A 14,521-nucleotide genomic window follows, 5' to 3' on the forward strand; every position below is an offset into this window, starting at 1 on the left:
GGGCGAGGGCTGACCCCGAGGCGCCCGGGCCCTCGGCCCTGAGGGGGGCAGCGCGCGTGCGCCGGGCCCGCCCCCGCCGCGCGGGCCATGGGGGGCGTGGCCGGGCGCTCGCTGGCCGTGGTGGAGCTGCCGCCATTTTGGTATCGCCGCCTGGGGCCGGAGCGCGGCCCGCGGGATGCGGAGCGGAGGAGCCTGACGGTGAGGGGGAGGAGGGGGCGAAGGAGGAGAGCGGGGGCGGCGGGGCAGGGCCGGGCCGGGCGAAGGGCGGCCGGTGCTCACCCTCTTTCCTCCTCTTCAGCAGCGGCGGCGGCGGCGGCTTCTTCGGCGCTGAGGAGATGGATTCCGGAGCCCGCCCGGGTGGCGGCGGCGCCCCGGGGCAGTCCCGCGAGTACAAGCTGGTGATGCTGGGCGCCGGCGGCGTCGGCAAGAGCGGTGCGTGGGGGGGCGGGCGGGGCGGGCGGCCCTGCGGAGCCGCTCCCTGCTGCGGCCCGGCCCCACCGAGCGGCCCGGCCCGGGCGACGCCGCCGGGGGGCTCGGCCCGGCAGCCGCCAGGTGACACGTTTCTTGAGGAAAACGGCCCGGTTTGGGGCGCTGTTCCGCCCCGGGATGTCGCGGAGCGCGGTGTGTCATCGGCTTCCGCGCCTCGGCCGCGTCCAGCTTTGTTTGTGAAACTCCTAACGGAGCGCTTTGTTGAGGACGAGGGCGTAGTGCTCTCTCTCGGAGTTACTTCACTTACTCCGTCTACCGTGTTTCTTTCGAGTCTTGCACCGAGTATGGTTTTATGTTTTAGCTGTTGGTGAGGTGATGTGCTCGAGCGCATTGAGCGCTGAATGCTGAAGCCGCAGATGTTTATCGAGGCTTGTGCAATTGTGTCTCTGATTTTCGTTTCCAGCTATGACCATGCAGTTCATCAGTCACCGGTTTCCAGAGGATCATGATCCCACAATTGGTAAGAAAAACCTCTGTCTTCTCTTTGCTCCCTGTTTTAGCAGGCAAAGCTGTTGTGGACTCTGTTGATTTCAGTTACTCAATTTAAAGAAAGCTATAAATTTGGCTGTAAATTGAGGACCCAAGATTACTCATTTAAAGGTAATAAGACTTCTGAGACTGCTGTGAGGACTGGGATGCGTATCATGAGTTTTAGATCTTTAATGACTTTCCTATCACACATACAGGCCATGTGCTGTCTGTACTTGTTTGTATGTGGGCAGACAAGGATGACAGACTGCTGATAAGTGATTGTTAGTTGCCTGTTCAAAAAATCTAGTCTCCATACTGCCAATCAGCTCTCTGCTATTACTTTGTCTTGCCAAATTGTGCTCTGCGATTTAGAAATTGGGAGGGATGAAAGAGTTTAACAACTTACTGTGTTGTTGCATAACTTTTGCAGCATCTCTAAGAGAAACCTCAACCAACAGTTACACTGTCGAAGGAAAAGTGGGAAAAGCAGGCAGCTTCTTGTTGAAAGCAGATTGTTGTAGTGTGGGAGTGCTGACTCAGAGGCACAGAATATTTCTTGTCTTAACTTCTAAGAAAATGGCAGTTGCTGGTGGCCAGTTCTTCTCGTCAGTCACGGGTGTTTTCTGGCTTCATATTCTGTGCTTTCCACCAAGGTATCCAAAGTGAATTTAAAGGTTGTGGTCACATGTCTGTTAGAAGTAGCATGTACAGTAGCATGATTTTAGCGAACTGTTGGGAGGATACTAAATCACACCAGGACAATTAAAATTTCATTTGTTGTTAAACAAAGATCAAGCTAATGTAGTATAGTAACGTTACCAGATTAGGTTCTTCTAGCGTAACATTCTCTTTGTGAATTGATGACTGCTGAGTATTGCAGTTGTATTCTGATCTTGTTCTTTGCACTGTGCCGTGAATTCGCAGAGGATGCTTATAAAATACGAATACGCATTGACGATGAACCTGCCAATCTGGATATCTTGGACACAGCAGGACAGGTACGTGAGTAATATTAAGTGAATTGGGAGGACGTTAAGAAGTCTGTAATGGTCAGGTGTAGAGACAGAAATCCTGTAAAAGTATGCCTGTCTCTTCTTCCAAATTGTTTTTTTTGAGGTTTCTTATTTCTTCTAAGCATGACATTGCTTGTAGCATCTGTATCACACTGTCTGCATTTAGGCAGCTCAGATGGTTTCATGCACTGCTTTCTCTGTTGCACCTTGCTGTTCACGGTCAACAAGCAATACATATTGGCTGATAAATGACATGCCGGTATGATTTCTATAGCGAGGGAACTTGGTGTTAATCCCAAACATAAGTTGTATCTTGTCCTATATGTGACAACATGAGAAGATAGATGACCAGCTTGTTCACAGAATTCCTGTGCTGCTCTTTTTGGAATGCATGTTGTGTTTCCCATTCTGAGCAAATTAGAAAGTCATTGTATTTGTGCAATTGAAATGTAATTGTCTGTTTCTAGGCAGAGTTTACGGCCATGAGAGACCAGTACATGAGGGCTGGCGAGGGATTTATCATCTGTTATTCAATCACAGACCGGCGCAGTTTCCATGAAGTGCGTGAGTTCAAACAGCTGATCTACCGTGTTCGGCGCACCGATGACACTCCCGTGGTCCTGGTGGGAAATAAATCTGATCTGACACAGCTACGGCAGGTAAATGGCACAAAAGAGGCTCGCAATTACAAGCCATTTCTGTTGTAAAATGCAGTAGTACGAGAGGTTATAGTCCCTTAATTTTTTGCATGTTTACTACACAAGAACAGTAGAGAAGTACTTGTTTAACCCAGAATACCCAAGTTGAATACCCAAATGCATACAGCAATCACAAAAGTAAAGTCTTCCAAGTTGATGCTTTGGGTTTCAGCTGCTCTTGAGCTTTTCTTTTTTTAACTCCTGAAAGGACATGCTGTTAGTAGAGATTTAGCATTCCATGAACCACTTGCAGATACAAGTAGAAATTACAGATTCAAGCGTGCTAAGAATGGACACATAATAATGGAGAACTCGGATAAGAATGGAGAGAAAGGAAAATTACTTTTAGCTTAAGAAAACAGCGACTACTGTCTTGTGGGAAAACAGTTTGAAGCAGAGCTTCACTCGAAGGAAAGGTACTTTGGAAAACAAGTTCCAGAGGTGCTGTTTGTATACCTGGAATTAGATGGATTTTCATTGTGCTTTGTAGCAGGCAAATGATGGTAGCTATGGTAGAACACCCGTGCTAAGAGGTGGAAAGTATCAGAAGAGCAGTGGGTGTTGCTTTTCTATGGCCTCAGCAAGACTGGGTTTTGTTGTTGTTTTGGGCTTTTTTCTGGAAAGTTTTTGCTTGGTTCTGGGAAGTAGTTTGACAAACAATAGATTTTGACCAGGAGAAGCAAATACTCTTAGCTTACCAAACTGACAAATGCTTGGGTTAGGGCTGAGGGCTGTTTATGTTAGAGGCAACTTCAAGATTCAGCTCCAAGAAAAGAACATCCTTTCGAAGCACTCTGTTGTTTCATGAATGTCTTAACATTGCTAGAGAAGCAATGAGTGAAAGAGAAAGAAAAACAGGTTTGTAGAGAAAGATTTAGAGGTGAGTGGAACAAGCTGTTCTAGAGCCTGTGAGGGTGCATTCACAGTTACAGAGCAAGCAGAAGAAGAAATGGTAAAGAAAGAAACTTTGGGCTTTCCTGACAAGTGTGAACTTTTTTTCAGGTCTCCAAAGAGGAAGGCTCTGCTTTAGCACGAGAATTCAACTGCCCTTTTTTTGAAACTTCAGCTGCATATCGTTATTATATTGATGATGTATTTCATGCTCTTGTGCGAGAAATCCGCAGGAAAGAGAAAGAAGCAGTAATGGCAATGGAAAGGAAATCAAAACCTAAAAGCAGTGTGTGGAAAAGACTGAAGTCACCGTTCAGAAGGAAGAAGGATTCAGTCACTTGAGCAGAGAGAATTCCTCTGCAAAATAAAAAAAACAAACCTGTGAACAGCCATTTGTAACCAAAGCGGTATAGTAACAACATTTTGGCAGCGTGTTTTAAACCTGGTGGGACTTTTAAGGGAATGCTTAACTTTCACCAGTTATTTTTGTTTAGAATGATATTCCCTTAGTTTTGGATATTTAACTTAAGACACAGTAACAGTTGCACTTAACGTTGTCATTTTTTTTACTGGATCCAGCAAATGTTGCTTGCATGTCATTGGTTACAAATGCTGATAGGTTTATGTCCCTGCACTTTTCCGTATTTGTTTTTGGTCACTGCGTACTGGAAGCTGAATTGTGTAAAATATTGCTGAAGTTCTATCCAACCTAACTTAATTAATTTTTTTTTCCTAGTTGTTTGCACAAGAAAATGTTGCTGCTCTCTGGAACAGTAACCCACATCACGAGAGGTGGCTTGTCGAAGTCACGCTGAAGAGTAGTTTACAAAGTGCGTGTCATGACTCCGCAGCCTTGGCTGCGTACAGATGTCGTTGGAGGGAGCTGTGTTAGAGTTCTTGTGTTCTCATCGAATAGATTCTTTCCAGCAACAGTCACATGGAATACTTGTACAAGTTTATCTAAATTATCAGTTAATCAGCAGTGTTGTAGGTGGGATTCTAAATAAGTCAGAAAAAGCAAATTATGGTTCCTATGGCAGCTGTAACTTGGCAACGGTGCACGAATATGTAGCATTTTCCTACTGTATATAGCATTTACTGTGTTGCCACAGCATGTGTAATGCAATGATGCTGTAGAAGCTACAGCTTTGAATTTTCTGACTTGCTTCTTAAAAATCATGGCCGTAATGATGCTCTGGCTTATTTATTTACATTCAGTTTTATGTTCTTGTCTCAAAGGAGCCAGTATCTTTGTGAAGTAGAAGTCTCTAACATAGTAATTTCAAATTATCCTATGATAACTACTTTGTAGAGAAAATGACTGATGCTGAGTTGTCTGAGCCCAGAGGGAATATCCCCAGTACTGGTAGGATTCTTCCAAGGTAGTCTTAGAAGCAGAATTGCCGGTGCAGAGGAAGGAAGCAAGGAGCTGGGCACAGCGACAGTCCTGACAGATACTCACATCCCTGACCCGACCTGCGCAGGCGGGCCAGGCGGCGCAGGTACAGGTTTTCTTACGCTCAGTAAAGAAGGATTTGGTTAAGAAAGTGCTGCTGAGGCAGGCTCTCCATCCATAGAGATATTCTCTGCTTTCGAGCTGATTTACGTATATATAGCAGTTAGAGAATTTAAATCCAGCAGAGAGACAGATGCCTGGTGTTCCTCTTGATTTTGTTTTTTAATAATAGAACAAATCATAGTTAGGCAACTCAGACATGGCTAAAACAAGTTTCTCTGAGAACTAAGTGCCTAGAATCTTTCATTTTAAGAGTGAAAGAGCTTAATAGACTAAATGTATACCTTCGGTTATTCTTCGATCATCTGTGCCAGTAACGGTTAATCTTACTGATCAAAAATCAGATCTGTAACGTCAGTCTTAGTGTGCTGCATGCGATAGTGCAGTCAAAATGGAAAATGCCTATGTAAAAGGATTAGTACAAGAAGCGAGGATAGGAAATATATAGACTTAAGCTATTTCTTCTTGCTAAACTCCTTATTGCTTAAGATACGACTGGAAATTCTGTGCCTGTTGGTTTTAAGAGTATTTTCTTTGTGTAAGATTTAGAAAAAACTTATAACGAGAAATTTGGAGGGGGGTTACATTTTTTATTTTGTTTGTAGCTGAGCTAAAATGTTTAAATCTGTTTCTGTTTCTCACTTCCTTCAGTGCTCCAGTGTTACACTACACTGGTAATAATCACATGTAGGTTGTTTGAAAAAGGCTGAGAATAATTCAGATTGTTCAGAATTTAAGACCTCTTTTATGTTAACTGTGTGAGCAGTCGAGTGCGTTCTTTCAGTATTTACTGGTTTAGGACTGAAAGTCCTCCGAGTCGTTCATGTTTGTATTAAATGCTGTCTATACCGCAGATGAAAACCATCTAGCAGAAAATTTGAGGAGAAGGAGGGGGCGATGGTTCAGAAGTTGCTCTAAAAGCAGTCGCTGGTTCTGTCATCGTAAAAGTTATTTCAGACCAGCCATGGGAGCGCTGAGCAGGGCCCTGAGATGACGACAAGTTTTTCCTGTGCTTTTCCTTGATGCAGTAAGTTAACATCAAGCGTTCATCAGCTTCCTGCATTCAAATTTTCCAGATAATATGTAAATGTAACCTGTCAGCAGTACTAAAAGCTGTATGGGACTGTTCCCACCTTTAAATAACTGATGTCTGTGCCTTACCTGATTCCTTCAATGCCACTGAAGTGTTTACTAATGCCTTTTGTGAGCCTGTTGCTTGTAGAATTACTACATCAGAACAGCAGCAAGCACTTTTTTTACACAGTGTTATTCAAAAAGAGTTTTATTTTTGTCATGTATAAATTTGTACACAGAATTATTGTTTTATTTGACACAATATATAATTTTTAATACAAATGTTTGCATTTGATGTTTTAATCTCTGGTGCCTAGCATGTTGGGTAGACGGCTGTTCAGCCTGAGAGTGATGAAGAAGGAAAGCTCATGGGGTGTTTAAATTATTTTGGAAAATGCTTATCTTGCTCAAAAAAAAAAAAAAAAGGAGTTGAGATGTTATGTTTAAGTGGTGCAGAACCTAAAAATTCTGTGATGCGAGTCTGGTGCTAAATCAGTGCTAAATTGTTTAAATACAGTCTGGACATTTTGCAACTGCATTGCTTCACCTTTGTGTGCTCTGTGTAAGGCGTTTTACTTTCCGAGGGCAATAGCAGCTGCGTGGGGTCAGTGTTGAAATCTTTGCCCAGATACTGGGGTATTGGGGCTCCAGCCAGAGTAACCCCACTGCCTTTGCCACTGCCTCGGTCTCTCTAGGCGCTGCTTGTTTGCATTTTATTATTTTGTACTAGTAGAAAGCAGCTGGGTTTAGGCTCCTTTGTGGCTTTGGTGTAGTTGTTGTGTCTTCCCTTATAGTATTTATACTGTAGTCAGATTTGCAATATAACTCTCACTTCGTGACTTAACGAAGGGCTTCTGGCGTCCATGTGTTGGGTTAGAGAGGATGTCTCCCTGTAGCATTGTGTGGATGGAAGAGGCACAGAATGTTTTAGCTTCTCCTGCCCACAGCAGAAATGTCTCCTTGTGCACTCACCAGGTGTTTGGAGACAACTTCGCCAACAACCCTCTCTTGTCTCTCGGCGTTCACAGCCATGACTCAGCTATGCGTTTTTCTACTCCGGAGAGACGTTAAATGGTTGTGGCAAGAAGGTCCCTCGTTGGTTACAAACTGTATGTGTTCTGCTGTCTCAAGCGAGGAGTCGGCAGAGAATCCTTGCCCTGGTTGACAGGCTGATGGGTGTCACCCACTTCAGTTCCCGTGAGAAAGCCTCTTGGACTAGAATTTTGGACTAAACACAAGATTCCTAAAAGGAATCCCTGACATTTCTGTTCAACAGATTGTCCAGTTGACAGCTGTGAATCACATGGTGGCATGCAGATGTTCTTGTGGTTCTGGACAGGCTGGAGAGTTGGGCGGAGAGGAACCTAATGAAATTCAACAAGGGCAAGCGCAGGGTGCTGCACCTGGGGAGGAATAACCCCCCGCAGCGGGACAGGTTGGGGGTGACCTGCTGGAGAGCAGCTCTGTGGAAAGAGACCTGGGAGTCCTGGGGGACAACAGGATGCCCATGAGCCAGCAATGGGCCCTGGTGGCCAAGAAGGCCAATGGCATTCTGAGGGGCATCAAGAAGAGTGTGGCCAGCAGGTGGAGGGAGGTCATCCTCCCCCTCTGCTCTGCCCTGAGGAGGCCACAGCTGGAGCACTGTGTCCAGTTCTGGGCTCCCTGGTTCAAGAAGGACAAGGAACTGCTGGGAAGGGTCCAGCAGAGGCTACAAAGATGCTCGGGGGACTGCAGTATCTCTCTGCTGAGGAAAGGCTGAGAGACCTGGGTCTGTTTGGCCTGGAGAAGAGAAGACTGAGAGTGGGTCAATATCTAAAGGACAGGGGGCGAGAGGATGGGGCCGGGCTCTTCTCAGTGGTGCCCGGGGACAGGGCAAGGGGCAACGGGCACAAACTGGAACATGGGAAATTCCATCTCAACATGAGGAAAGACTTCTTTCCTGTGAGGGTGGCAGAGCCCTGGCACAGGCTGCCCGGAGAGGCTGTGGGGTCTCCTGCTCTGGGGATATTCTGAACCCGCCTGGAGGCGACCCTGCGCGACCTGCTCTGGGTGACCCTGCTCTGGCAGGGGGTGGGACGAGGTGACCTCCAGAGGTCCCTTCCAGCCCCGGCCAGGCGGGGATGCTGTGATTCTTCCTTGATTGTTCGCAGGCTGGCTACAAATATGTTGAACAACACTGGTCCTTACTGCGTGTTCTCTGGTTACTCATCTGCTGGGAATGGTGTCACCTTGCTCACGCTCCTTTTGGTTTTTATCCTTTTTCAGAGTTGATGACGTTCCTTCTTATTCCAGGATGGCTTTGCTTAAAAGAGTCACAGGTGAGACACAAAATACCTAAATACAGTTCACCAGCCACCTCACCCCCTCCCTACTTAATCCTTCAATATACAGAGAGTAAAGATCTGAAACGCAGTTCCCTTTTTCTCGCGCGGTGCTGTCCTTGTGCTGTTGCTGGTGTTATTTACTATGGATTGGGCCGGTTTATCCAAAGTCGGCATGTTCGAGTGGGTTCAGTGGCAGGTTCTCCAATAATTTTGCTGTGTGTCTGTTGTGCTCTCTCCATAAGGACAGGAAACACCATTTGGGCCAAAAGAAAAGGCGATTCTTGCATCTTTTTTGTTTACGTGGCTTGCAAATGTAGACCGAAACAAATTACTCTGCAGATACTCATACTGAAAATTCCTAAGTATGTAAGACCTAGAGATGAATTAGGGGTAAACCTCTAATTATCTCGCTAAAAGCGGGTGACTAAGAGCGTAGTTTTTAGACTTCTCCCTATAAATCCAGAAGCTGTCCAGCCCTTCACTGGTGACCCCTTTCCTAAAGGGCAGGAACAAATCTGTGGCACGAAAGAATTCCTACCGCTGCATTCTTACCATTCCTTCTCCAACATGATTGTTGCACGATGTGCCCACAAACAGCAAATCCCATCACCAGGAATGAAGAAATCTCAGCTAAGAAGGGTCTGACACTGTCATAGTCAGCCAGTCTGCGTGGTTGAGCGGAGTTTGTTGTTTACTGTGGACTAAGGAAATCTTTCCTATACAACTGATACAGATTTACTTTGCCTGATTTTATTACAGGAATGCAAAACTGTAATGCCTCCCTGCTGTTAATAAAGGTCAGTCTTTTGCTGAGATAACAAGAAGTTGTTTACAAAAGTGCAAAACCGGTAAAATTTAAGATACGTGGAACTTAATTACATGTAACTGAGAACTGAAAAAAGCCTTGCCAAAATTCCTGCTGAATTAAAACAGCAACACACACGTCACGAGGCTGGAGGAGTGAATCACAGAATCACAGAATGGTTTGGGTGGGAAGGGACCTGGAAGACCATCCCGTCCCACCCCCTGCCCTGGGCAGGGACACCTCCCACCAGCCCAGGTGGCTCCAAGCCCCGTCCAACCTGGCCTTGAACCCCTCCAGGGATGGGGCAGCCACAGCTTCTCTGGGCAACCTGGGCCAGGGGCTCACCGCCCTCGGAAGAAGGAATTTCTTCCCCACATCTCATCTCAATCTCCCCTCTTTTGGTTTCAACCCATTCCCAACGTCCCGTGGCTCCCCTCCCTGCTCCAGAGTCCCTCCCCAGCTTTCCCGGAGCCCCTTGAGGGACTGGAAGGGGCTCCAAGGTCTCCGCGGAGCCTTCTCTTCTCCAGGCTGACCCCCCCCAGCTCTCTCAGCCTGTCCCCACAGCAGAGGGGCTCCAGCCCTCCCAGCAGCTCCGGGGCCTCCTCCGGCCCCGCTCCCACAGCTCCGTGTCTCTCCTGTGCCGAGGCCCCGGAGCTGGAGGCAGCACTGCAGGGGGGTCTCCCCCGAGGGGAGCAGAGGGGCAGAATCCCCCCCCTCGCCCCCCTGCCCACGCTGCTGGGGATGCAGCCCAGGCTGGGGGGGGTTCTGTGCTGCCAGCGCACGTTGCTGGGGCGTGTTGAGCTTCTGATCCATCAACACCCCCAAGTCCTTCTCTCAGGGCTGCTCCTCAGCCATTCTCTGCCCAGCCTGGGTTTGTGCTGAGGATTTCCCCAGCCCAGGTGCAGGACCTTGCACTTGGCCTGGTTGAACTCCATGAGGTTTGCATGGACCAACAGAAATGAAACAAAATACTGTATAGAAACCCGATGATTTGTATCTGGGTGACGGGCTCCTTGCCAATGTGCTGCCTGTTTTACACCTGTATAAATCTGGTTGCAACTAAATTCACAGGACTGAAGATTGCTCCCGAGCCGCCCGTTGCTCTCCAGTATGAGCCAACTGTCTTCGAGCCTGCGCTTTTCACACCGAGTGAGCGAATCGGGAGCATTTCACCGGGCGCAGGCTGAGGTCATTTCCTCCAGCGCGTCTGTGCCGTTGGCTGACAGAAGATGCACAAAAAGCTTCTGGCTCGGGTCTGTGCTCCGAGGGCGAAGCTGCTCGATGGCCCGCGGCGGCGGAGCTGATCCTCACCCACTGCCTGGGGCGTTAATTCTGACAAGTGCTTCCCCTACGGATAATCAGCTTTGAATCCTGCGTGCAATTTGAATGCTACAGGAAGAAATAAACCTGAGAAATAATGAAAAAAATCTCCGCTAAAAACACTGCCAAAACTCAGTATTGAGAAACGTTAATTTGGGATAACTAAGAAAGGGTGAAAAGGAAAAAATATGAGGCTTATTACACGGCCTAAAGTTAAATGTGTGCATAAATGGTCTCACTAATACACACGGACCAGTAACCCAGTAGTGCCCTGAGGTCTCAGAGAACACTTGGATGAACTTGCTTTAATCTGTTTATCTTCTTTGCTTTTTGGTTTGGTTTTTTTGTTTTCCCCTTTTGTGTTACAGCTAATGGAGGGCAGCACGCTGGTGGCAGGATAAGAAAAGGTGGAATAATTCTCCTCTAGAGTCATCGTGTGACCCCAATGTTAGGGTTATTTGGAAATACAGACGTTCTCTGCAGAGACTATCGGTAATAACAATTTAAAAAAAAAATCTATAGATTGTTGATGGCCAAGACAGTGGTTCGGTCTGGCAGCATGCCATGCGATTAGACGATACTCTATACGGGCTTATTAGTGGATTTTTTCTGTCTGGTCTGGGCAGCTTTCCTGTTCGATCCTTTTATACTTTTTTTCCCCACCACTCCCAAACTTTATTTTTTTTTCACCAGACCCGTTACTGCAATATTGTTGTAAGAAAAAAAAATTACTTGAGAGCATGAGCTTGGGCTTTGTGCTGTAATGTGTGGTAACACGTTGATTTTTCTCCCGTTTACACTCCTGGTGTTACTTTCAGAGACCTAAACTTATATCCTAAGGTATGACATACGTGTTTCTTTTAATTCTGGTAAGATTTTAGTACCTAGATCTCTGTGCTGTTATTCATTCTTTTAATAGCGCAATAGTGTGAGACGCTTTGCTGAACTCCCGTTCGTCTTGTTGCGTTCATTAGCAGGAAGGAATCGGACAAGCTTTTACATTTTGGCTTTCTGGATGTAACCTGAAGCCTGAATTTTTATGTCCGTATGTTCTGGTCAGGGCCAAAAATCAAGGTGCTGAGCGCCCTGGGAGAAGTCGCACTGCTCGTTTAAATTTCTTCAAAGTCCAGGTCGTGTAAACTTGAATGTTCCCCAAATAATTTCGTCTTGTGTTTTTCAGTCTCTTCTGGGTGCGGATGGGTCCGGCCCTTCCCCTGCCTGAGCTGGATGGAAGGTGTCACAGAATCACAGAATCTTCATGGTTGGAAAGGACCTTTGAGATCATCGAGCCCAACCAAACCCCCTGCAATCTCTGCCACTGGAGCACGCCCTGAAGTGCCACATCTAGACGTTTCCTAAACACCTCCAGGGATGGTGACTCAACCCCCTCCCTGGGCAGGCTGTTCCAGTGCCTGACCACTCTCTCAGTAAGGTAATTCTTCCTGATATCTAACCTAAACCTCCCCTGCCGCAGCTTCAGGCCATTTCCTCTGGTCCTGTCATTATTCCCCTGGGAGAAGAGGCCAACCCCCACCTCTCTGCACCCTCCTTTCAGGGAGTTGTAGAGGGCAATGAGGTCTCCCCTCAGCCTCCTCTTCTCCAAGCTGAACATGCCCAGCTCCCGCAGCCTCTCCTCATATGCCCTGGTCTCCAGACCCCTCACCAGCCTGGTCGCTCTCCTCTGGACACGCTCCAGCACCTCAATGTCCCTCTTGTACAGCGGGGCCCAGAACTGAACACAGCACTGGAGGTGGGGCCTCACCAGTGCCCAGTACGGAGGCACCATCACTTCCCTGCTCCTGCTGGCCACGCTGTTCCTGATACGAGCCAGGATGCTGTTGGCCTTCTCGGCCACCTGGGCACACTGCTGGCTCATGTTAAGCTGGCTCCACCAGCACCCCCAGGTCCTTTTCTGCCGGGCAGCTTTCCAGCCACTCTGCCCCAAGCCTGTAGCGTTGCTGTGGGTTGTTGTGACCGAAATGCAGGACCCGGCACTTGGCCTTATTAAACCTCCTACAGTTGGCCTTGGCCCATGGATCCATCCTGTCCAGGTCCCTCTGGAGAGCCTTCCTACCCTCCAGCAGATCAACTCTCCCACCCAGTTTGGTGTCATCTGCAAACTGACTGAGGGTGCGCTCAGTCCCTTCATCCACATCATTGATAAAGACATTAAACAAAACCGGCCCCAAAACTGAGCCCTGAGGGACACCACTGGTGACCGGCCACCAAGAGGATTTCACCCCATTGATCACAACTCTCTGGGCACGGCCATCCAGCCCGTTTTTAACCCAGCGGAGAGTACACTTATGTCTTCCTATGGGAAGGAGGGTAGAACTGCTGCGTGATGGAGGTACACGGGAGGGTTGTGTTGGTTGGTTTGGGGTTTGGTTGGTTTTGTTTAGTTTTCTTTTTTTGGCATTCCCTTATGTCCTACTTATTTCTTGGGCTGCTTTTCCTTTCCTGTCCCGTTTCCTGTTTGGCCCAACTGGGGAACGGTCTCCCCGGGAATCGTGTACTTTCTGTAGCACCAAAGTGGAACCGGGAGCTCAGAGCCAGCGCTTGCGTCCGTCCAGGCGGGTGCGACGTTACACGGTGCCTTTCGGGTGCCGTCGGCTCCCAGAGGGACTCACTTGGCTTTCAATAGCTGTTGGAGAAGACTTTGCCAGTTTTGACAATATCGGCGTTACCGCTGGGGCCCTGGGATCTGCCCGGCGCGGTGGAACGACTCATCAAATGCTTGAGCTCCAGCTCTTGGGTTTTAATGAGGGTGAGTGAGATCGGGGCGCTCTGGAGCCCCGCAGAGGGACCCGTCTGGTGGCAGCTCCTTCCCTCGAGCTCAGTCCCACAGATTTGGGGTTCGGGAAGGAGACGGAGTTATTCCTGCTCAGAGGAAATGCCGAAAGAGCCCTGAGCCAGCATCTGCCATGGAAAGTGAATCGCATTGCTGTGGCAACACGACTCGCCCCCCCGGGGAGTTGGGAGAGGCAGAAGCTGTCGGAGGAGGAACGACCTGATTGTGCAGCGCAAAATCCTGCTGGTTGAAACGGCAGCAGCACCCGGACCCCAGGAAGGGGGGAGCGAGTCAGAGCCGAGCTTCCATGGTCTCTACAGAACCGTTTCTCTTTTCATGGTTTGTCAAACCCATTCTGTTTGTGGTTGGTTTTTTTTTCTTTTTCTTATGCAAATTCTTTTGTTTCTGTTTCAGCTGAATGGTGTAAGAACCTGAAATGGGACGTTTGCTAACGGCACGCAGTCTTAGATGCAGAAGCCAAGCAGAGTAGGACGAAGAGAGATTTTCTGTCACGTCTTGCACAAAAAGTAGAAAATAATCAGCGACTGTGCGCTTTGGCTGAGCAGTTTTAGCCAACTGCTCTAATAACTGCAGTTTTTACCACGAGAAATAACTGAACATGGTTAAACGCTGCGATAAATCACAGTGCAGAGAACAACAGAATTAATGGTAAGCAGAGGTGTTAAATAAACCGCCGTGTCTTGAGTCACTGGGCGCTGAATTCGAATGGAGGCACGAGCCACGTGGGTCGCCACCTGCATCATCTCAGCGGCTTCCGATGGTTCTGTGTGTTCGGCACCGTCCGACGGCCATCGCTGAGTGATACGGTGGAATTGAACCGTGGGAGCAGGAGTCGGGTCAAGCTGCTTAAACTTCTTGAGCGCTTCAGTCACTCCTTCCTCAGCGCTGGTCGGACAGCTGAGGACGTGTCCTGGTTTGAGCGGCACAGGACTAACTCCTCTTAATGCTGGGGAAAACTGCCCTTTTGGAAGACTCTTGCATCTGAATTTGTGAAAATATTTACTTTAGAGCCAGCTCTGGGGTGCGGGTTTCAAGGTCTCGGTGTTTTCGAGCTCCCCAGGTGCGGGGACGAGGAGGAGCGAGACCCCGGCACTTGCCCCAAGCTGCC

The 14,521-nt window shown here is 48.1% G+C and overlaps 1 protein-coding gene across 2 annotated transcripts; it reads left to right on the forward strand.

Moving 5' to 3' along the window:
• Nucleotides 1-58: 58 nt before the first annotated feature.
• Nucleotides 59-9,205, forward strand: RIT1 (Ras like without CAAX 1). 2 transcript variants are annotated; one of them, XM_063357256.1, is made up of 6 exons: nucleotides 59-198; nucleotides 299-432; nucleotides 893-949; nucleotides 1,885-1,958; nucleotides 2,441-2,632; nucleotides 3,674-9,205. In XM_063357256.1, the coding sequence occupies exons 2-6, from the start codon at nucleotides 336-338 to the stop codon at nucleotides 3,902-3,904; spliced, it is 651 nt and encodes a 216-aa protein (XP_063213326.1). In that variant the 5' UTR covers nucleotides 59-198; nucleotides 299-335; the 3' UTR covers nucleotides 3,905-9,205. The 2 variants fall into 2 exon arrangements, with proteins under 2 accessions (XP_063213326.1, XP_063213327.1); XM_063357257.1 differs by having other exon boundaries at nucleotides 81-198; nucleotides 302-432; nucleotides 3,674-8,470.
• The last annotated feature ends 5,316 nt before the right edge of the window (nucleotides 9,206-14,521 follow it).

Source organism: Chroicocephalus ridibundus, chromosome 21 (assembly GCF_963924245.1).
Source record: "Chroicocephalus ridibundus chromosome 21, bChrRid1.1, whole genome shotgun sequence".
NCBI lineage: Eukaryota > Metazoa > Chordata > Aves > Charadriiformes > Laridae > Chroicocephalus > Chroicocephalus ridibundus.

Bases quoted from the DNA above. Each gene is read 5' to 3' on its own strand.
- RIT1 (XM_063357256.1), top strand. From the start codon at position 336: ATGGATTCCGGAGCCCGCCCGGGTGGCGGCGGCGCCCCGGGGCAGTCC. The intron at 433-892 runs GTGCGTGGGGGG...TTTCGTTTCCAG, and splicing joins CGGCGGCGTCGGCAAGAGCG to CTATGACCATGCAGTTCATC. The intron at 1,959-2,440 runs GTACGTGAGTAA...GTCTGTTTCTAG, and splicing joins TCTTGGACACAGCAGGACAG to GCAGAGTTTACGGCCATGAG.